This window comes from Myotis davidii, unplaced genomic scaffold, assembly GCF_000327345.1.
Source record: "Myotis davidii unplaced genomic scaffold, ASM32734v1 scaffold544, whole genome shotgun sequence".
Classification (NCBI taxonomy): Eukaryota; Metazoa; Chordata; class Mammalia; order Chiroptera; family Vespertilionidae; genus Myotis; species Myotis davidii.
Genome location: NW_006297018.1, coordinates 921205 through 937119, shown reverse-complemented (window position 1 = coordinate 937119; position 15915 = coordinate 921205). Strand labels below are relative to the sequence as shown.

The following is a 15915-nucleotide window of genomic DNA, read 5'->3' as shown; positions in this document are numbered from 1 at the left end:
GGGAGAGTGCATGTACTGGGGGGGTGGGGGCGGCTGGGAAGAGGTCAATGGGGGAAAAAGGAGACTTATATAATACTTTAAACAATAAAGAGTTAAAAAAAAAAGTAAGAACCAAAGGCCTACCAGCCATTATGGCTTTACTAGTATATCATGCCCTTTTCTTTCTCAACTGCTTAAAGTTAGAATCCTAAGTACCAACTTTCAGTGGACTGAATAATGTTTTCTTTGGTTGATTATGAATCTCATTTTAATTCCTCCAAGTTTCCAATTTAAACAAAAATTATTCTAAATTTAGCATGTATTATATTCAAAGCAGGTAGATCTGGCTTTCTATTTTTCCTTTGAATTAAATTTAAAAATTCTCTGTCATAGCCTATACTTCTCTGGTGTTCCCACTACTTCTCCCTCTAACCTCAAAGACTACTACTCTTGTGTTCACAAGCTGCAGCCATGTGGGACGTTTCTTCCCATGACTGACTTAGAGCTCTTTCCTGCCATAGCACAAGCTCTCTCCCTACTCTTGCCGCTCAGACCGCCTCAGGACTTAGTATTTTGTACGTAATTACTTATTTATTGCTCACTTGTTCATGGAATATCTCCCTCACTAGAATGAAAGCTCCATGACACATAGATAGTGGGTTTTTATCCCTATTCTACAGACCCAGGACTTCACATAATGCCTAGCTAGTGAACAGCAACTCAGTATTTGTTGAATGATGGAATGATGACATCTCAGAGTGTACACATCTTATGCTATACTTTAAGCTTTTCAGACTGTTCCTCATACTGAGGACACAGTAACAGGGAAGACCCAAGAGTAACCTCCTAGACCTTCATAAATGAAGAAAAGGGATGGAGAGCCTAGAGGAAATGATATTACAGAGAGGAAAAAATCTGCTTCTTGTATCCATTTATTCTTTTTCTTCCCCTTCTTTTTCCACTTATTTCATACATTTATTGAAAAGGTACGGTTATGTGTTAGAAGGAAAAAGGAATATTTAGGAGTATATTAAGAACTTTCTGCAGAATTGCTCTAGAATCCAGGCAAAAAGTATGGCCCTAGATCCAGATAGTATTAAGTTTTCAATGGCTCATCACATAAACTTAGCCATCAGTTTAAATCAAATTAAAAGTAGGTATGTCACAGCTTTTTGCTTGCTAATAGGCAACAAGTGGAAGTTAAGACAACAGGAAAGCAAAGGTTGGTGGGGGAATCCTTGGAGGATGCCAATTTCACAGCCACAGAAGGGTAACAGAGCTTTCCCGTCCAGCTTCCATTACCACCGAAGTCCTTCTCTTTGAATTCCACAGACCATAGTTGCATGGAGAGTTCTGAAGACAACACTTGCAACAAGAAACTAAACCTTGTGGGGAGTTCTAATTCTATTCCAGTGAAACTGCATCTAGGGTCCTTTTTCCTAACCTAGCATGTGCACATTTTTTAACTTTATAGTAACCTAACAATGGTGAAACTATTTAAGTTTCTTTGGTCTAAACTGCATCATTCCTCTAATGCTAAAGAGTGAATGGGCTCTAACCGGTTTGCCTCAGTGGATAGACTCTATCCGATAGAGCGTCGGCCTGCGAACTGAAGGGTCCCAGGTTCGATTCTGGTCAAGGGCATGTACCTTGGTTGCAGGCACATCCCCAGTAGGGGGTGTTCAGGAGGCAGCTGATCAATGTTTCTCTCTCAACGATGTTTCTAACTCTCTATCCCTCTCCCTTCCTCTCTGTAAAAAATCAATAAAATATATATTTTAGAGAGTGAATGGGCAGTTCATCAACTGTACCTCCATGATTTCATCCAGTGCAGACTTCTTTTTCTTCTTTTCTTTTGATTGAGTTGAGCTATGGGAAGGTTCTTTCCGTTTCACTGATGCTGTGGCCTCTATTACCTTTAATGCACTTGGTCCCAAAGAACTGACAAGAAGAACCGTGCTTGTTAACAAAATCTATACACAGAGAAAGACTTTAGAATGTGCAGAATAAATAACAGAAGAAATCTGTTACATAATCTATATATATAAAGAGCCAGGGGCCGTCACATCCAAAACAACTGAACGGACAGCCGAACAGGGAACAGGCTGAGTGGGGCACAGGCTGAGTTGGGCGACAAGGCTGGCAGGGTGGGTTAGTGAGGGATGACCAATGACTGAACAGCAGGCTGCGAGGGGCGACCAGGCTGGCAGGGGGGTTAGTGAGGGACGACCAATGGCTGAATAGCAGGCTGCGAGGGGCGACCAGGCTGGCAGGGGGGTTAGTGAGGGACGACCAATGGCTGAACAGCAGGCTGCGAGGGGCGACCAGGCGGGCAGGGGGGTTAGTGAGGGACGACCAATGACTGAACAGCAGGCTGCGAGGGGCGACCAGGCTGGCAGGGGGGGTAGTGAGGGACGACCAAACAACTGAACAAGCAGGCTGCATGGGGAGGCCAGGACAGGAGGGGGTTTTTAGGCCAGCAGGGGAGGGCGTTTAGGGGCAACCAGGCTGTCAGGGGGAGGCAGTTGGGGATGACCAGGCCGGCAGGGGGGCAGTGAGGGGCAACCAGGCCAGTGGGGGGGCGGGGAACAGTTAGGGGCAATCAGGTTGGCAGGCAGAGGAGGTTAAGGGTGGCAAGGGTGCCAGTTAGGGGCAATTAGGCAGGCGGGCAGGTGAGCAGTTAGGAGCCAGTGGTCCTGGATTGTAAGAGGGATCCCTGAGAGGGTGCAGGCTGGGCTGAGGGGGGACTCCCCTCCCCCCCCGGAAAGATTTCATGCACCGGGCCTCTAGTTCATTTATAACAGATCAGTGGAAGCAATGAAGGAGTCATCTGCATCCCTTATAGGACTCGGCACAAGGAGAACATGTAACCCTTTCCTGTCTTTATCTCCTGCTACCTTCTCCTCACCCCTTCAGCAATTGTCAATATAACCAGAATAGCAGAGTGATGACAGCACTGGCTTCAGTGTTAGGCAGATCAGGGTTTGAGGCTATTAGTCCTAGAACTTTGAGTAATGAACTTTTCTAAGCCTGTTCCTCATCTATAAATGGGGATAATAATGTGACCCAACTCTGAGCTCAATTGCAAGGATTAAATGTTTGTAAAATGACTGCTAGAAGTCTAACACATTATTGTCAGCTCTATTTTTTAAAGCAAAGGTCTTAACATGTCACTTAAATATTTTTTTTATTGCCTGACCTCATAGTTGACAGTGTAAATTCTACTTTTTTTAATGCCGATATAAAATTGTCATCACTGACTCCAGAGTACTAGCTCTGACTTTTATGCTCACTGGCCATTGTAAACAATTTGCTATTAACTGAGCCATGCATGCCTTTGCAAATTTTCACATGCCTCTTTTATACCAACAATAATCTCTTCATTTTTCTCCATTTGTTAAAATTCTTTGAGATCCATTATTCATGAGGTTTCTTGAATTGTCATTTTTTGAAATGCCATAGCACTTTATGGTATACATCCCACTTCACCATGTATTATAATCATTTGTACATATGACCCCTCGTTCATAGCAGGGAGGGACCATATGTATAAATTTCCCCCCCTGTAATGCAGCAGTAACTATGATGTGACTCATATGATAGGTGCTCAATTAAGTTTTGCTGACTAAATGAATCTTACCAGTCTAATTCTTTAATATGTCATATTTACAAAAGATGAAACAGATAAATATTTGCACAAAGCTATGGTGGAGATAAGTGTGATGACTAAAAAATACAATAGAATGATTTCCCATCATTTGTTTTATTTTTAAAAAATTTAAAGCATTTAAAGACAGCATTAGAGCATTCTTTTAAGAGAGAAACAGAGGAAGATCTTTCACACACCCAGAAGGTGACATGAAGATAAAGCAAAGAGAAACTTAAATACTCTGGTCATGAAGACAAGAGGGATGCAGCCACAACCCAAAGAACACAAGTAGGCACCAGAAGCTGATTCCCCTTCAGGGTCTCTGAGGGAGCAGAACACAAGTAGGCACCAGAAGCTGATTCCCCTCCAGGGTCTCTGGGGGAGCACAGCCTGCAGACACCTTGATTTCAGAATTCTGACTTTGAGGCTATTAGTCCTAGAACTTTGAGTAATGAACTTTTCTAAGCAGACACCTTGATTTCAGAATTCTGACCTTCAGAGAAAAGAGATTCCACTGTTTCAAGCCACCTAGTTTGTGGTAATTTATTACCACAGTCATAGAAACTAATACAAGGGTGAAGAATTTGGGCACCACTGGGACCAACCTTTACCTCCATCTACACTTAGGTATAACAAATAATAAATGAGAATGGAGAAAATTACAGAAGGGTCTAAAACCATGTGACATGTATGTTATGATATATTCAAGTCTTTCTACCAGGTCATATCAATATTTTAAAAAGAATTTTCAGATGTATCATATACAGAACTCAACCAACTTCTTCATGATACCTAATGTAGGTGTTAATTCTGAAATATTTTGATTAAAGCTAAGACATTTGGCAAGCCATTCTGAAGCAGTTATACATTGTTGACTCAGCCAGTCCATTTCCTTCAGTTCTCCTAGCCACTTTAGTCATGCCAAGTAGGCACTAGCCTATAAAGTAACGCCACTCTTCCCCCAAAAGACTGAGAGCCTTAAAAACACAACATGTAAAATATAGTTTAAAACTAACTCCACATATATCCTGGTACCTTCCTGAACATCTTCTCCTATATTTAGCTTATTAACCTCTTTAACCAAACTAAATGCATTTCATATCACAAATTGTGGATATTTGGTGAAAGAATATATAACTAGAAAAGAACATGAAAAGTGAGAAGGCCCTAACCAGTTTGGCTGAGTGGATAGAGCGTCGGCCTGCAGACTGAAGGGTCCCAGGTTCGATTCTGGTCAAGGGCATGTACCTTGGTTGCGGGCACATCCCCAGTAGGGGGTGTGCAGGAGGCAGCTGATCGATGTTTCTCTCTCATTGATGTTTCTAACTCTCTATCCCTCTCCCTTCCTCTCTGTAAAAAATCAATAAAATATTTATTTTTTTTAAAAAGTGAGAAGTATCTGACTATATGCTATATCAGAGTTTGGCAAACTACAGCCTGAGGACCAAATCCAGCCTATTTTTACAAATACGATGTTACTGGAGCACAGCATTCTCAATCGTTTACATACTGCCTATGTTTGACAGTGAAGTTAAATGATTGTGACAAAGACATATATGACCAACAGTGACTAAAGTATTCACTATGTGGCCCTTTGCAGAAAAGTTTGTGGACTCCTGCTTGTACTATGCCATTTAGAAGAGAAGGCAACTCTTACAGAGTGACCACTAGGGCAGTTATACAGTACTAGGTGGTGGTACCAAGGAGATGGCTCAATAACTTAGCCTGTATTTTCAGAAAATTGTAATGCAGCAGGTAAAGCAAAAAATGTATACCCTCGCTAACATTTAAACTTGCTAAGTGAACTATGAGAGAAAAATAAACAATACTGCAGTAGCAGAGGAACCATTAAGTGGGGGAGGATGCATGGAGAAGTAGTAGTTTATCCATGCAAAGCCTTTAATCAAAAGAACCCTTTCCTCAAAAGACAGTCATCTTACGACAGGCAAGTAATCAAAACAAAAAAACAAAAAACAGCTGCTAATCCCCCAACACACACACACACACACACACACACACCCAACCATCAAACAAAAAACAAAAAGTACAACCAGACAAAAATAATTCACAATACTGCAGCTTTTAAAATGTAGTCATCAATATTTCACAGAAATTCTCAATTTATAAGATACCTGTTCATGCAGCTCACCTTGACTTGGAAGATGTTGCTGTTGAACTACTTGCTCCTTTATTCAAATTAAATGCCACTAGGAGAGAAAAATTGGTATTCCAAATTTCAGGAAAATGATAATAAAAATTATCAGATAAGATGCCACATATATCCACATATAAATTCACGGGCATTTTGTTTTTGTTGTTTTCCATGGGCATTTTGAATAAATGAGAGCTGGAATGCTTCTATCCAGAGGTCATAAATTCCTGTATAACATGCTGGATGGATGCTCACAGGGCTGGGAAAAACCTTCGTGATCGAGCGCTGTAGCAGACAGCCTGCACTGCCTTTCTACTCCTCTGCCCCCACACCCTTCACTAATAGAAATTCAATTTTGTTTAGGCGCCCATACCTCTCAAACATGGCTCAAAGGATGCAATGGTCTGAATGTTTGTATCTCCCAAAATTCTCACCTGAATTAGCTGAAAACATAGTGCCCAAGGCATCAGGATTACAAGGTGGGACCCTTGGGGGGTGATTAGTAAGGTTCTTTTGTTCTAAATAAATCAAAACAATCCCATTCCCTTCCCTGTGACTGTTCTTGAGGTGGACATGTGACCAATGACATCAAAAAGAAGTCCACTGGCGGGAGGAGTATCTGCTCATGAGGAACTCCTGGAGAGATGCTCTGTCTGTCATCCTCAGGACAATGCTGAGTCTGCACATGACGGCTGGAAGTGCCAGCACCCACCTCGTGTCCAGCTGCTAGTAGCTCAGCATCCTGAACTACCCATCTCTGGAACTCTTGGCATGACAAAATAGTTCCTTATTGTTTAGGCTAATTTGTTATTTGCCAGTTTTGTTTTTATTTGTAGCTGAGGGCATCCCACCCAATTCATCAGCAATGTCTTTTTATTTTATCGAGAACAATGCAATCCCGACAGATTGCGTCTTGCTTCCAAACATGCCAACTTTTAGCAGAACCAATACAGAAGCATCCACATTAATAAAAGAAAAAGAAGAAAAAATTACCTTTCTCTTCATCATTTTCTCTGCTTAATTCTGTAAAAACAGGGGCTTCCTTGGGGAGAAAAAAAAATTTGAAGTTTGGTTTACAGAGCATTTACTATCAATATTAAATACTCCTGGTATTAGTACTTGCTACCTATGTTGCAATGTAGCTCTAAGATACAACTCTAACATGATTAAGGTCCTAATTAAGAAATTATATGTATTGTAAATATTCTCCAATTGAGAATTATTTTATAGGGTTTTTTTTATCTTTTGTTCTCTCTGTTGTATACCCCATGCCTAGAAGAGTGCCTGGCACACAGGAGGTACCCAATAAATATTTTTGAAATCAATGCCTTCATCTACTTATTCTAACTCCTGAACCATCACCATGCCTGCCCTCTCTCCCCCATTTACACGGGTGTTGCCCATTACTTCTTTAAGACTTCTCAATCCAGGAATTGTGTCTACCCTCAAATATTTTATGCCCTCTCCAGGCTGGAGCAAGCTCTGGACCCCTACTCTCCCACAGTTTATCTCCAGCCCTGCATTAATTACAACCAGGAGAAATTATCTGCTTCTTTCTTTCTCATTAACTATTGCCTCTCTACAGAGCTACAAACACTGAGGTTTAGAAGATTACACAATTACTTAAGATTGTGAAGTCAGTAAGTCAGAAATTGATCCAGGTCTGTCTCAACTCCAAAACCTGGGCTTTTACATTCAGCCATGCTTTTTCCTACTAGTTAAGGCACAATACCTACAAAACTCAATTCAATACTTAACAAAATACTTAACAAAACAAGCAATTTTGCATCTTTGGCCATCTTTCTATTGCCTCTCCCAATAATATTGTGCCCACCTGTTCTTTCCCTTCCAGACCTCTTCTCACTTGTTCTTCAATAAATTTAGCAGTTTTTTCTTCATCATCAAGGTCCTGCTTCTTCTTTTTCTCTAGTTCCAGTTGCCGGCGGATAGTTTCCGGGTCCCTGTCTATATACTGAATATACCAGCCTTTAGGTGTCTCATCCACTTTGCACAGGCCTTAAAAAAAACACACAAACATCACAAATTTGTACATAATCAAAGCTGAAGGTAAATATAAATGTTCTATCTTTGCATTCTTTACACTTCATTCAAATATAGAAATTTATGCAGTACATGAATTTTCCATATTTATAGTTAATGAGACTTATATATTTCAAGTGGAATAGTCTCTGTCTTTGAACATAAAAATAACTATTCTGATTTTTAGCCACCTAGGTTGAGGAAACATATTTAAACAAGGAAAACACATGAAAGAAGTATTATCTTGCTTGGTAATTAATCAACTGTGTGTGTCTAACAACCAATGAGTACATGATATATATATAGATATATATATGTTAAAACAGAATATGATTATATTTAATGCACAAGTTTGATACAACCAAAAAGTAAAACAGCAGAGTACAATAGTAACAAAAAACATGGCATATCATTTGCAATGCATGAGAAACAGTTAATATCTTTAGTTATAAACAAGCTCTTAAAATCCAGTGACACTATAATAATGCAAGGAAGCTGGAAAAATGAAAGGAAAAAGTACAAGTGATGATTAAGCAGTAAGCATATATAGAGTAATGATATTTTGCTAATGTAACTAAGTAGAAATTATTCCCCTAAAATGGAATAAAATAGCACACTGAATAAGTAAAACTTTGAATAAGTAGTACATTGACACAGAATTTCTTTCTTTTCTTCTCCCCAACTTTTCATCCTATAAGATTAAGAATGAATAAAGCAATACATTTTAAAAATCTCCTTAAGAGGGGTAAGAAGTTTCCTAAAGTGAAATGAATATGGGGACAAAAATGGAAGAGGATTGATAATGATCCTTAATCTAAAGGAGAAGTTGCTTCAGCGATAAACTTGGCACTGTCGAAAGAGCGATTCCAGACATTAATATTTAATTGTACTACACAAAATCAACCCTGGAATATTATGCTCCTCTCCACATTTTGTTTCTTAATCCTCACCCAAGGATATGATGAAAGGAGAAGAAAAGAGAGAGAGAAACATCGATGTGAGAGAGAAATATTAGTTGCCTCTATTACTTGCCCTGACCTGAATTGAACCCTCAACCTGGGATTGAACCCTGGAACTGGAATTGAACCCTCAACCCTTAACTGTATGGGATGATGCTCTAACCAACTGAGTTACATCAGCTAGGACTCCATAGTTTTTTGTTTTGTTTTTATTTGTTTTAAATTTTTTTGTATGTTTTTATTGATTTGAGAAAGAGGAAGGGAGAAGGAGAGAGAGAAACATCAACGTGAGAGAGAAACATCATATGCACTCTGACTGGGGATTGAACCCGCACTCTGGGAATGTGCCCTGACCGGGAATCGAACCCACGACCTTTTGGTGAATGAGATGAGATTCCAACCAAGCCACACCAGCCAGGGTCCACAGTTTTTAAAATACTTTACTCATCCTCTTTCCAATAAATTTACATAGAAACTATGACACACGCTCTCTCTCCCTGAAATGGAGCCACATAACTGCTATTATTCAAATATGTCTCATTCTTACCTTCTCTGCCCAGCCACTTGGTAAAGTCAGTCAGAGTTTCCCACTGAGTGGCATTCATGTGGATGTGCTCTCGGTGGCTGATATACTCATTATAAACAATGTTGTTGTGAACTCTCTTAGTTCCTAAGAACAAAATGTGAAACTGTTGATCCTGAGCAGGTTATAGACCAGAAAGTTTTCTGTGCACAATACATAAAATGCTTACCAAAGCGTCTCCTAAGAAGTTCTAGAAAGTCATTTCGGAATTCCCTAATTAAGAAAGAAAGGAAAGCATTAAGGTAATTTCTATAAACATATAGCATTCTCTTCCTGAAATTTAAGCCATTGTACAGTTTGATTCTCAAATGATGTATGAAACATGTGTTGAATATTTGTTATGAATCTTTCAAAACTGAACAAGGAAAGAATCCCCAAAGATTACAGCTTTCAAGAATTAAAGTTAAAAATCAGTTCGGAGTTAAAACTTTTTGTCTTGGCAAAACAGTCGCAGCAAAAGTGACTACACATTTTTGGGGAGGGTCCTTCATGAAGTTTCTTAGCACTACTGACTGTGGCATAACAACCCTTTCCTATTGATGATAACAAAACTGCCCTTATTTCACAAGAAACTGGCACTCAGGGTGTCCCTCTGAACTGAGCTCACTGCGTTAAGTGCTAGATAAACATAAGTGAATAAAACATGAATCTTCACCTAGGTTATAATCTAGCAGACACAATCATAACAAAAGTCAAATTGAAAAAGAGATGTAAGAAAATGTCATAGGAAGAATTAAGGGAGATACCCAGAGGTGCCTAGAGGTGATTTGTAATATGGGTGGTGAAGTGTAAATAGGACTTTTACAGGTGAAGAAGAGAAGGCCGTGCCCAGCTGGCACAGAGACATGAAAGATGAAAGATTCACATTTGAGAAATGAGGATCGAATTTGGCTAACATTGAAGACAGGTAAAAATGGGTGTGAGAGTCAGGGTAGAATAGAATAACAAGGAGAAGATGTACTTAGTAGCTGGACTATAATGTTAGGGCTAATTTTTCAAGTACCTTGATGGTCATGCTAAAGAGGTTGGGTTTATGCAGACAATAGAAAAGCATAAAATAATTTACTTAGCTAATTTGTGACAATCTGTGGTTTAGAAAGATAATGCTGTTGGAGTGCACACAATAATAGTTCTCACAGTGTGGTTCCTAGACCCGTGGTCGGCAAACCACGGCTCACGAGCCACATGCAGCTCTTTGGCCCCTTGAGTGTGGCTCTTCCAAAAAATACCACGTGCGGGCGCGCACGTACAGTGTGAGCCGCGGTTTGCCGACCACTGCCTTAGACAAACAGCATCAACGTCACCTGGGAACCTGGGCACGTTATAGAAATGCAATGTCTACTGCCCCATCCCAGATCTACTGTGTCGGAAAGTGGGTGTGGGTCTGCCTTTCTGTCTTCACAAGCCCTCAAGGTGATTCTGATCAGGGACTGGCTTGTGAACCACAGGCAGAGAACAGGTACAAGGGGAACAGAAGCTGCAGGTCGGGAAACTAGTAAGGAAGTCACTGAAATCTTCTAGGTAGACACACTGAGGATGATTACTGTGACTGTGAGAATAGAAAGACATAGGTTTAAAGGACATTGTAGGGGAGAATCCACATGAAGGCATTGCCAGAGGATGCTGAGGTTTGCAGCTTGGCAGTCTGCATAGGCAGTTTTTAGCTAGCAAAGGATAACCAGGTGTGATGGGGAGAATCCTATGTTAAGCTTTAGAAATGTTGACTCTGAGATGGCCTTCAGAAATATAGATTAGAATTGCCCAGAAAAAAAAAACAAAGGAACTATAACTCAAGACAGATGTTATGAATGAACATCCGGACTTAGGAATTTATGTTTATCCAATCATAAAGGTAACAGAAGAGTAATGTAACTCATGGAGACTGTAGAGTGGGGTGAAAAGAAGCCAAGTGGGACCTGAAGGACTTTCTACATTTGAGGAGCTGGGAGAGGAAGAGGAGTTAATGAAGAAAGTGAGCAGAGGGAGTGGTAGGAGGAAAACCAGGAAAGAAGGTAAATCAGAGAGGTGTTTCAATTGAGAGTTAAGATTTAATCCATTGAAGAAAGATCAAGGAAAAGCAAGATGGAGAAAGGCACGAGTGACTGTTTAGGAGTCTGACAGAGGCGGAAGGCAGCTACAGTGGATGGAGGGAATGGGAAGGAGGTGGCAAGGAAAGCACTGAGTGTAGATGGCTCTTGCCAGAATGGTATTTCCCAAAGCGCACCACAAGTACCCTGGTGGCATTCAAGATGGTCCTAAGATCAAAAGGTCTAGAACTTTAGAAAAAAAGAAATGGAGAGAAGCAAGACTAAATATTATTAATAATTAATAGCTAATATTATTGAGTACTGGCACTCTTCTAAATAGTTTATAAATATTACTCATATAGCTTCATATAAACCCTATGAAGAAGAGACAATACCTGGAAGAGGGTACTATTTTTAGTCCCATTTTAGAGATAAGATTAAAGCCCAGAAAAACTTAATTCACCCAGTCACGTAGCTCATGAGTGGATTTAAAGGACTTAAAGTCAGGCAATCTGACTCCAGAGCTGTGCTCTTAGCCACATTTGTTTTAAAAGAAAAGATAGTTTTGTTTGTTTGAAGTGAAAAGAAGGAAAAACTGAGCTGTGAGGAACATTTTTTAAAATAATTTCATACTAGGACAAATTGTACAAGGAAGACAGAAACTGAGTACAAATTAGTGAAGGGTGTGGGGGCAGAGGAGTACACATTCTACAATATGTAAGGATAAACAGAGCCTCCCGTACATAAAATATTAAGCATCTATGAAATGTCCAACTGAATGAGGCTTATGAGATAAGAATGTCTTTGAGTTACTTACTCTGAAAAATAATCCATAAACTGCTGAGGATTTTCTGAAGCCAGCAATAGTTGTCTCTGATGAGATTCGGACATACAATGACACTTAAAGCCATTCTACAAAAATGTAAAGGGAGTAATTAAATTCTGATTTAAGTCATCATAATGGGGCCTAAGTAGAAGTATTTAATTAAACTCTAAAAAGTTGCTCTTTGATGATAAACTGTAAAAAGTACTAAAATCACTAGCCAAATTACCAAGCTGAGTTTTACAACCCTGTTAATCAAAGAATAATTCCAAATACTAAAGAGACAAAAAAAAGTGCTTTAGAAAACATTAGTAAGAAACACTTCTACGTACAGTAACATAGGAATGATTTCATTTTTTGTGTGTGTCAATTTAACAAATTACTGTTGAGTGCCTATTGCACACAGAGTGGTATACAAATGCTTTGAGGAATATAATGAAATAAAATGGGTCATTAATTTCCAGTAAGGACACTATTTTTCACTCTCTTTTCTGTACTTTGGCTATTGCCCAAAATACATTGTTGCATATTACATAAACCGTATGTTAAGCATACTAATCTATATCTGCTCAGATGGTTATAAAAACACGAGAGGCCCAGTGCATGGATTCGTGCACATTGTAAGGAAATTAACTAGAAGGTGGCCAGCAAGACTGGGCCAGACAGGTCAGACACCCCCTGGAGCCAACCTCCCATGGTCCCTTCCCTGCTGGCTGCACCTGGGGCAATGCTGGGGCTTGTAGGGCATCTGCAGTGTGAGTGGGGCCTCTCTGGCAGGTGGGGTCCCTTGGCCTGGCCTGCAGGGATTGAGCCGAAACCGGCAGTCCGACATCCCTAAGGGGTCCCAGAGTGTGAGAGGGCATTCTACAAAGTTGCTATCACTTGGCAGCTCCTGCGTTGAGCGTCTGCCCCCTGGTGATCAGTGCGTGTCATAACTACCAGTAGGATGGTTGGACAGTCACTTAGGCTTTTACATATATAGATACATTTTGACTTTGTATCTGTTCTACTTAGCATTTGAACCTAATTCTTCACTAGTAATAGAAATGAAAAATGTGCCTCTCCTCCTGTAACCCCACTTCAGTGAATAGGATGTATCATACCTAAGACCAAGGCCAGCATTCTAGTGTCCGTCTCTTTCATCCTACATTCCATAAATCACTGAGCCTAGTCAGCCTTCTTAATAACTCTCATCCAGTCCCTCTGCTCAATCCCATTGTCATTGTCCTGATTTCAACACTAAATCTTGATTAGGGTAGTTTCAGGAAAACCCAAGGGAGTGGATGGGCAGGAATGGAATACTCTGGGCCTGACCGTTCTCCCCCTCAATCTTCCAATACTGAAAGACAGAAGACAGAGGCGGAAACTTATTAGGGTCAACTTCTCCTCCCCCAGGCTGTCCTCCCACGTAGGGAAGGGAAATAAACATGAGTAGCAGCCAATAACAAATGTAGAAAGAATTAGACAAATAACCACTCTGCAACTCCTAATGAAATAATTGACTCAGGCAAAGATGATAACCACACAGGTGAAAGGAAAAATAGATATATGATCATGATTCCAAAGTATCACCCTACTAGTTACATGTTCCTGCAAGAGGGAAAATATTACTTTCTAACATTACTTTATAGGCTGTCATCTTTACATACTCATCTTAGCACACTAGACATATGGGCTTCCTTATGTGATGCAATATGAAATACTCTGAATCACCTATCAAGTATTTGTCCCAAAATGTTTCAGCTGAACCTAATCAAGTCTTTAGATATCAACAATTACAAGAGTCAGAGAAAGAAGGTAAAGACAATTAAAGGAAACAATTTAACATATCCAGAAAGTGTCAATGTTCTGATAAGTGACTGACCTAGTATCTTCAAGTCAATGGTAAGAAAAAAAGTAGGGGAGTGGAAGGAAAGGGTGGAGGAAGTGTGTTCTATTCTAATTTGAGAATTTAGGGAGAATTGAAAGTCCTAATAACCTGAAGCATAGAGATTTTTAGGGCAGTGAAAGCACTCAGTGTGATATCACACTGGGGGATACGTATTATTAGACATTTGTCCAAACCCACAGGATGTCCAATACCAAGAGTGAACACTAATGTAAACTATGGACTTTGGTGATAATGACATGTCAATGTAAAATGGCTTGAAAAATAAAGTTTATTTTTTAAGCCCTAATAACCAAATCCAATTCATAGCTTTTGATTTGATCTTGTTGTTTTTTAAATTGCTTTAAAAGCAACTGGGGGAAGAACTGAGAAAATGTGAGTTTGTAGTGTGTATCAGATGACATGAAAGAATTTCTATTAATTTTGTTATGTGTGATGATATACATGGTGGCTCTGTGGAAAAATATCCTAATATTTTAGAAATGCATTTTAAGTATTTAGCGGTGAAATATCCTGAAGTTTGTACATTACTTTAAAACATTTCAGAAAAAAGTAAATATGACAAAATTCTTAAAATGTTAAATGTGAGTAATAGATATATGGATGTTCAATGTACTAGTCTCTAGTTTTCTGTGTGAGAATTTCACCTTGACTCAACTAGAAAAAACTAAAGAGAAATGAAAACAGATAACAGTATCAATGCTATTCAATATGAGTCCCACTAAAATACCTCATCCCTCACACAGAATTGCCTAGCGTTCTCCCATCCTTACCCAATTCAATCTCCAGAGAAAAATATGATCACATCACTAGCCTGTTCTCAGTCCTTCAAGGCGATTCATTTATCACCCATCTCATGGGAAAAATTGTAAACTCCATTGCACAGCACACAAAGCTTTTCAAGATCTGACCAAAGACGACCCACCGCCCCCAGAGTCATTTTAAACATACTTCACTCATTTAAAATTCACAACAATCTTACAAGTAGGTATAGCTATCGTTCCCATTTTACAGATAAGTGAACAGGCAGAGAGAATATAAGTTACTTGCCCAAGGCCACACAGCAATTAAGTGGTGCGGCAAGGCTTCATAACTCTGACAGTCTGACCCCGGTCCACATCTCAACCACAATAATCTCCCTGCCCGAGCACATGGTAGCTGCTCAATAAATTATTGTTGGATGAGTAGTGTGCAAGAACTTATTTCTTTTTCATCTGATCCTGAAAAGAGGGGTGAATCCTAACAATTCTGTTTCTCTCAAGAGCCAGGGCAAGTCAGAGATGACTGTTATTGTTATTACCTAGGCGCTTGGCATTTAATTATTCAAGCCTTGAGTGGGATCACTTCTACCAGGGCTGCAAAATCTTTTATTTCTCATTTCTTAGGGGGCGCAGATTGGGAAGAAAGAGGCTTCCAGACTATTGGTTCCCACCAGGACGGGGGCTGCAGGGAAAGGTCCCTACTGGGTTGACTAGCTGACTCGCCCCGTTCACACCCCAGGACAAGATCCACGCCTTCACCTTCAGCATCGGGGGCTTGAGCCCGGGTTTCCAGCTGGACAAGGGAGAGGACGGCGCATGGGGCCATCCCGGGGCCGCTTACCTCGTCCCGGCACTGCTTCTGGCACATCTGACAATACCAGCGCAGCTTCTGAAGACCCTTGGATTTAATCCTGTTGGCAATGGCCTTCGGGGTAAGAAAGTCTGACTTGCCCATCGTGACCACCGCAGCAACCTCTCTCCGGAACCCAGCGCCCAGACAACCGGAAGCGGAATCGAGCCGATAGGAGTGGGCGGGACAAATACCAGCTCCGAG

General features: G+C 40.3%; 1 protein-coding gene across 1 annotated transcript in view; it reads right to left on the bottom strand.

The window, feature by feature from the left end:
- KIN (Kin17 DNA and RNA binding protein) overlaps positions 1–15874 on the bottom strand; it is a 31842-nt gene extending 15968 nt beyond the window's left edge. Inside the window, exons 1-8 of the mRNA XM_006772605.2 lie at positions 15703–15874; positions 12207–12301; positions 9532–9575; positions 9327–9449; positions 7615–7796; positions 6774–6822; positions 5778–5835; positions 1791–1920 (exon numbers count right to left, since the gene is read on the bottom strand). Coding sequence (XP_006772668.1) covers positions 1791–1920; positions 5778–5835; positions 6774–6822; positions 7615–7796; positions 9327–9449; positions 9532–9575; positions 12207–12301; positions 15703–15816 — 795 coding nt within the window. The 5' untranslated portion in view covers positions 15817–15874. The remainder of the gene's footprint in view (positions 1–1790; positions 1921–5777; positions 5836–6773; positions 6823–7614; positions 7797–9326; positions 9450–9531; positions 9576–12206; positions 12302–15702) is intronic.
- Between the last annotated feature and the right edge of the window lie 41 nt (positions 15875–15915).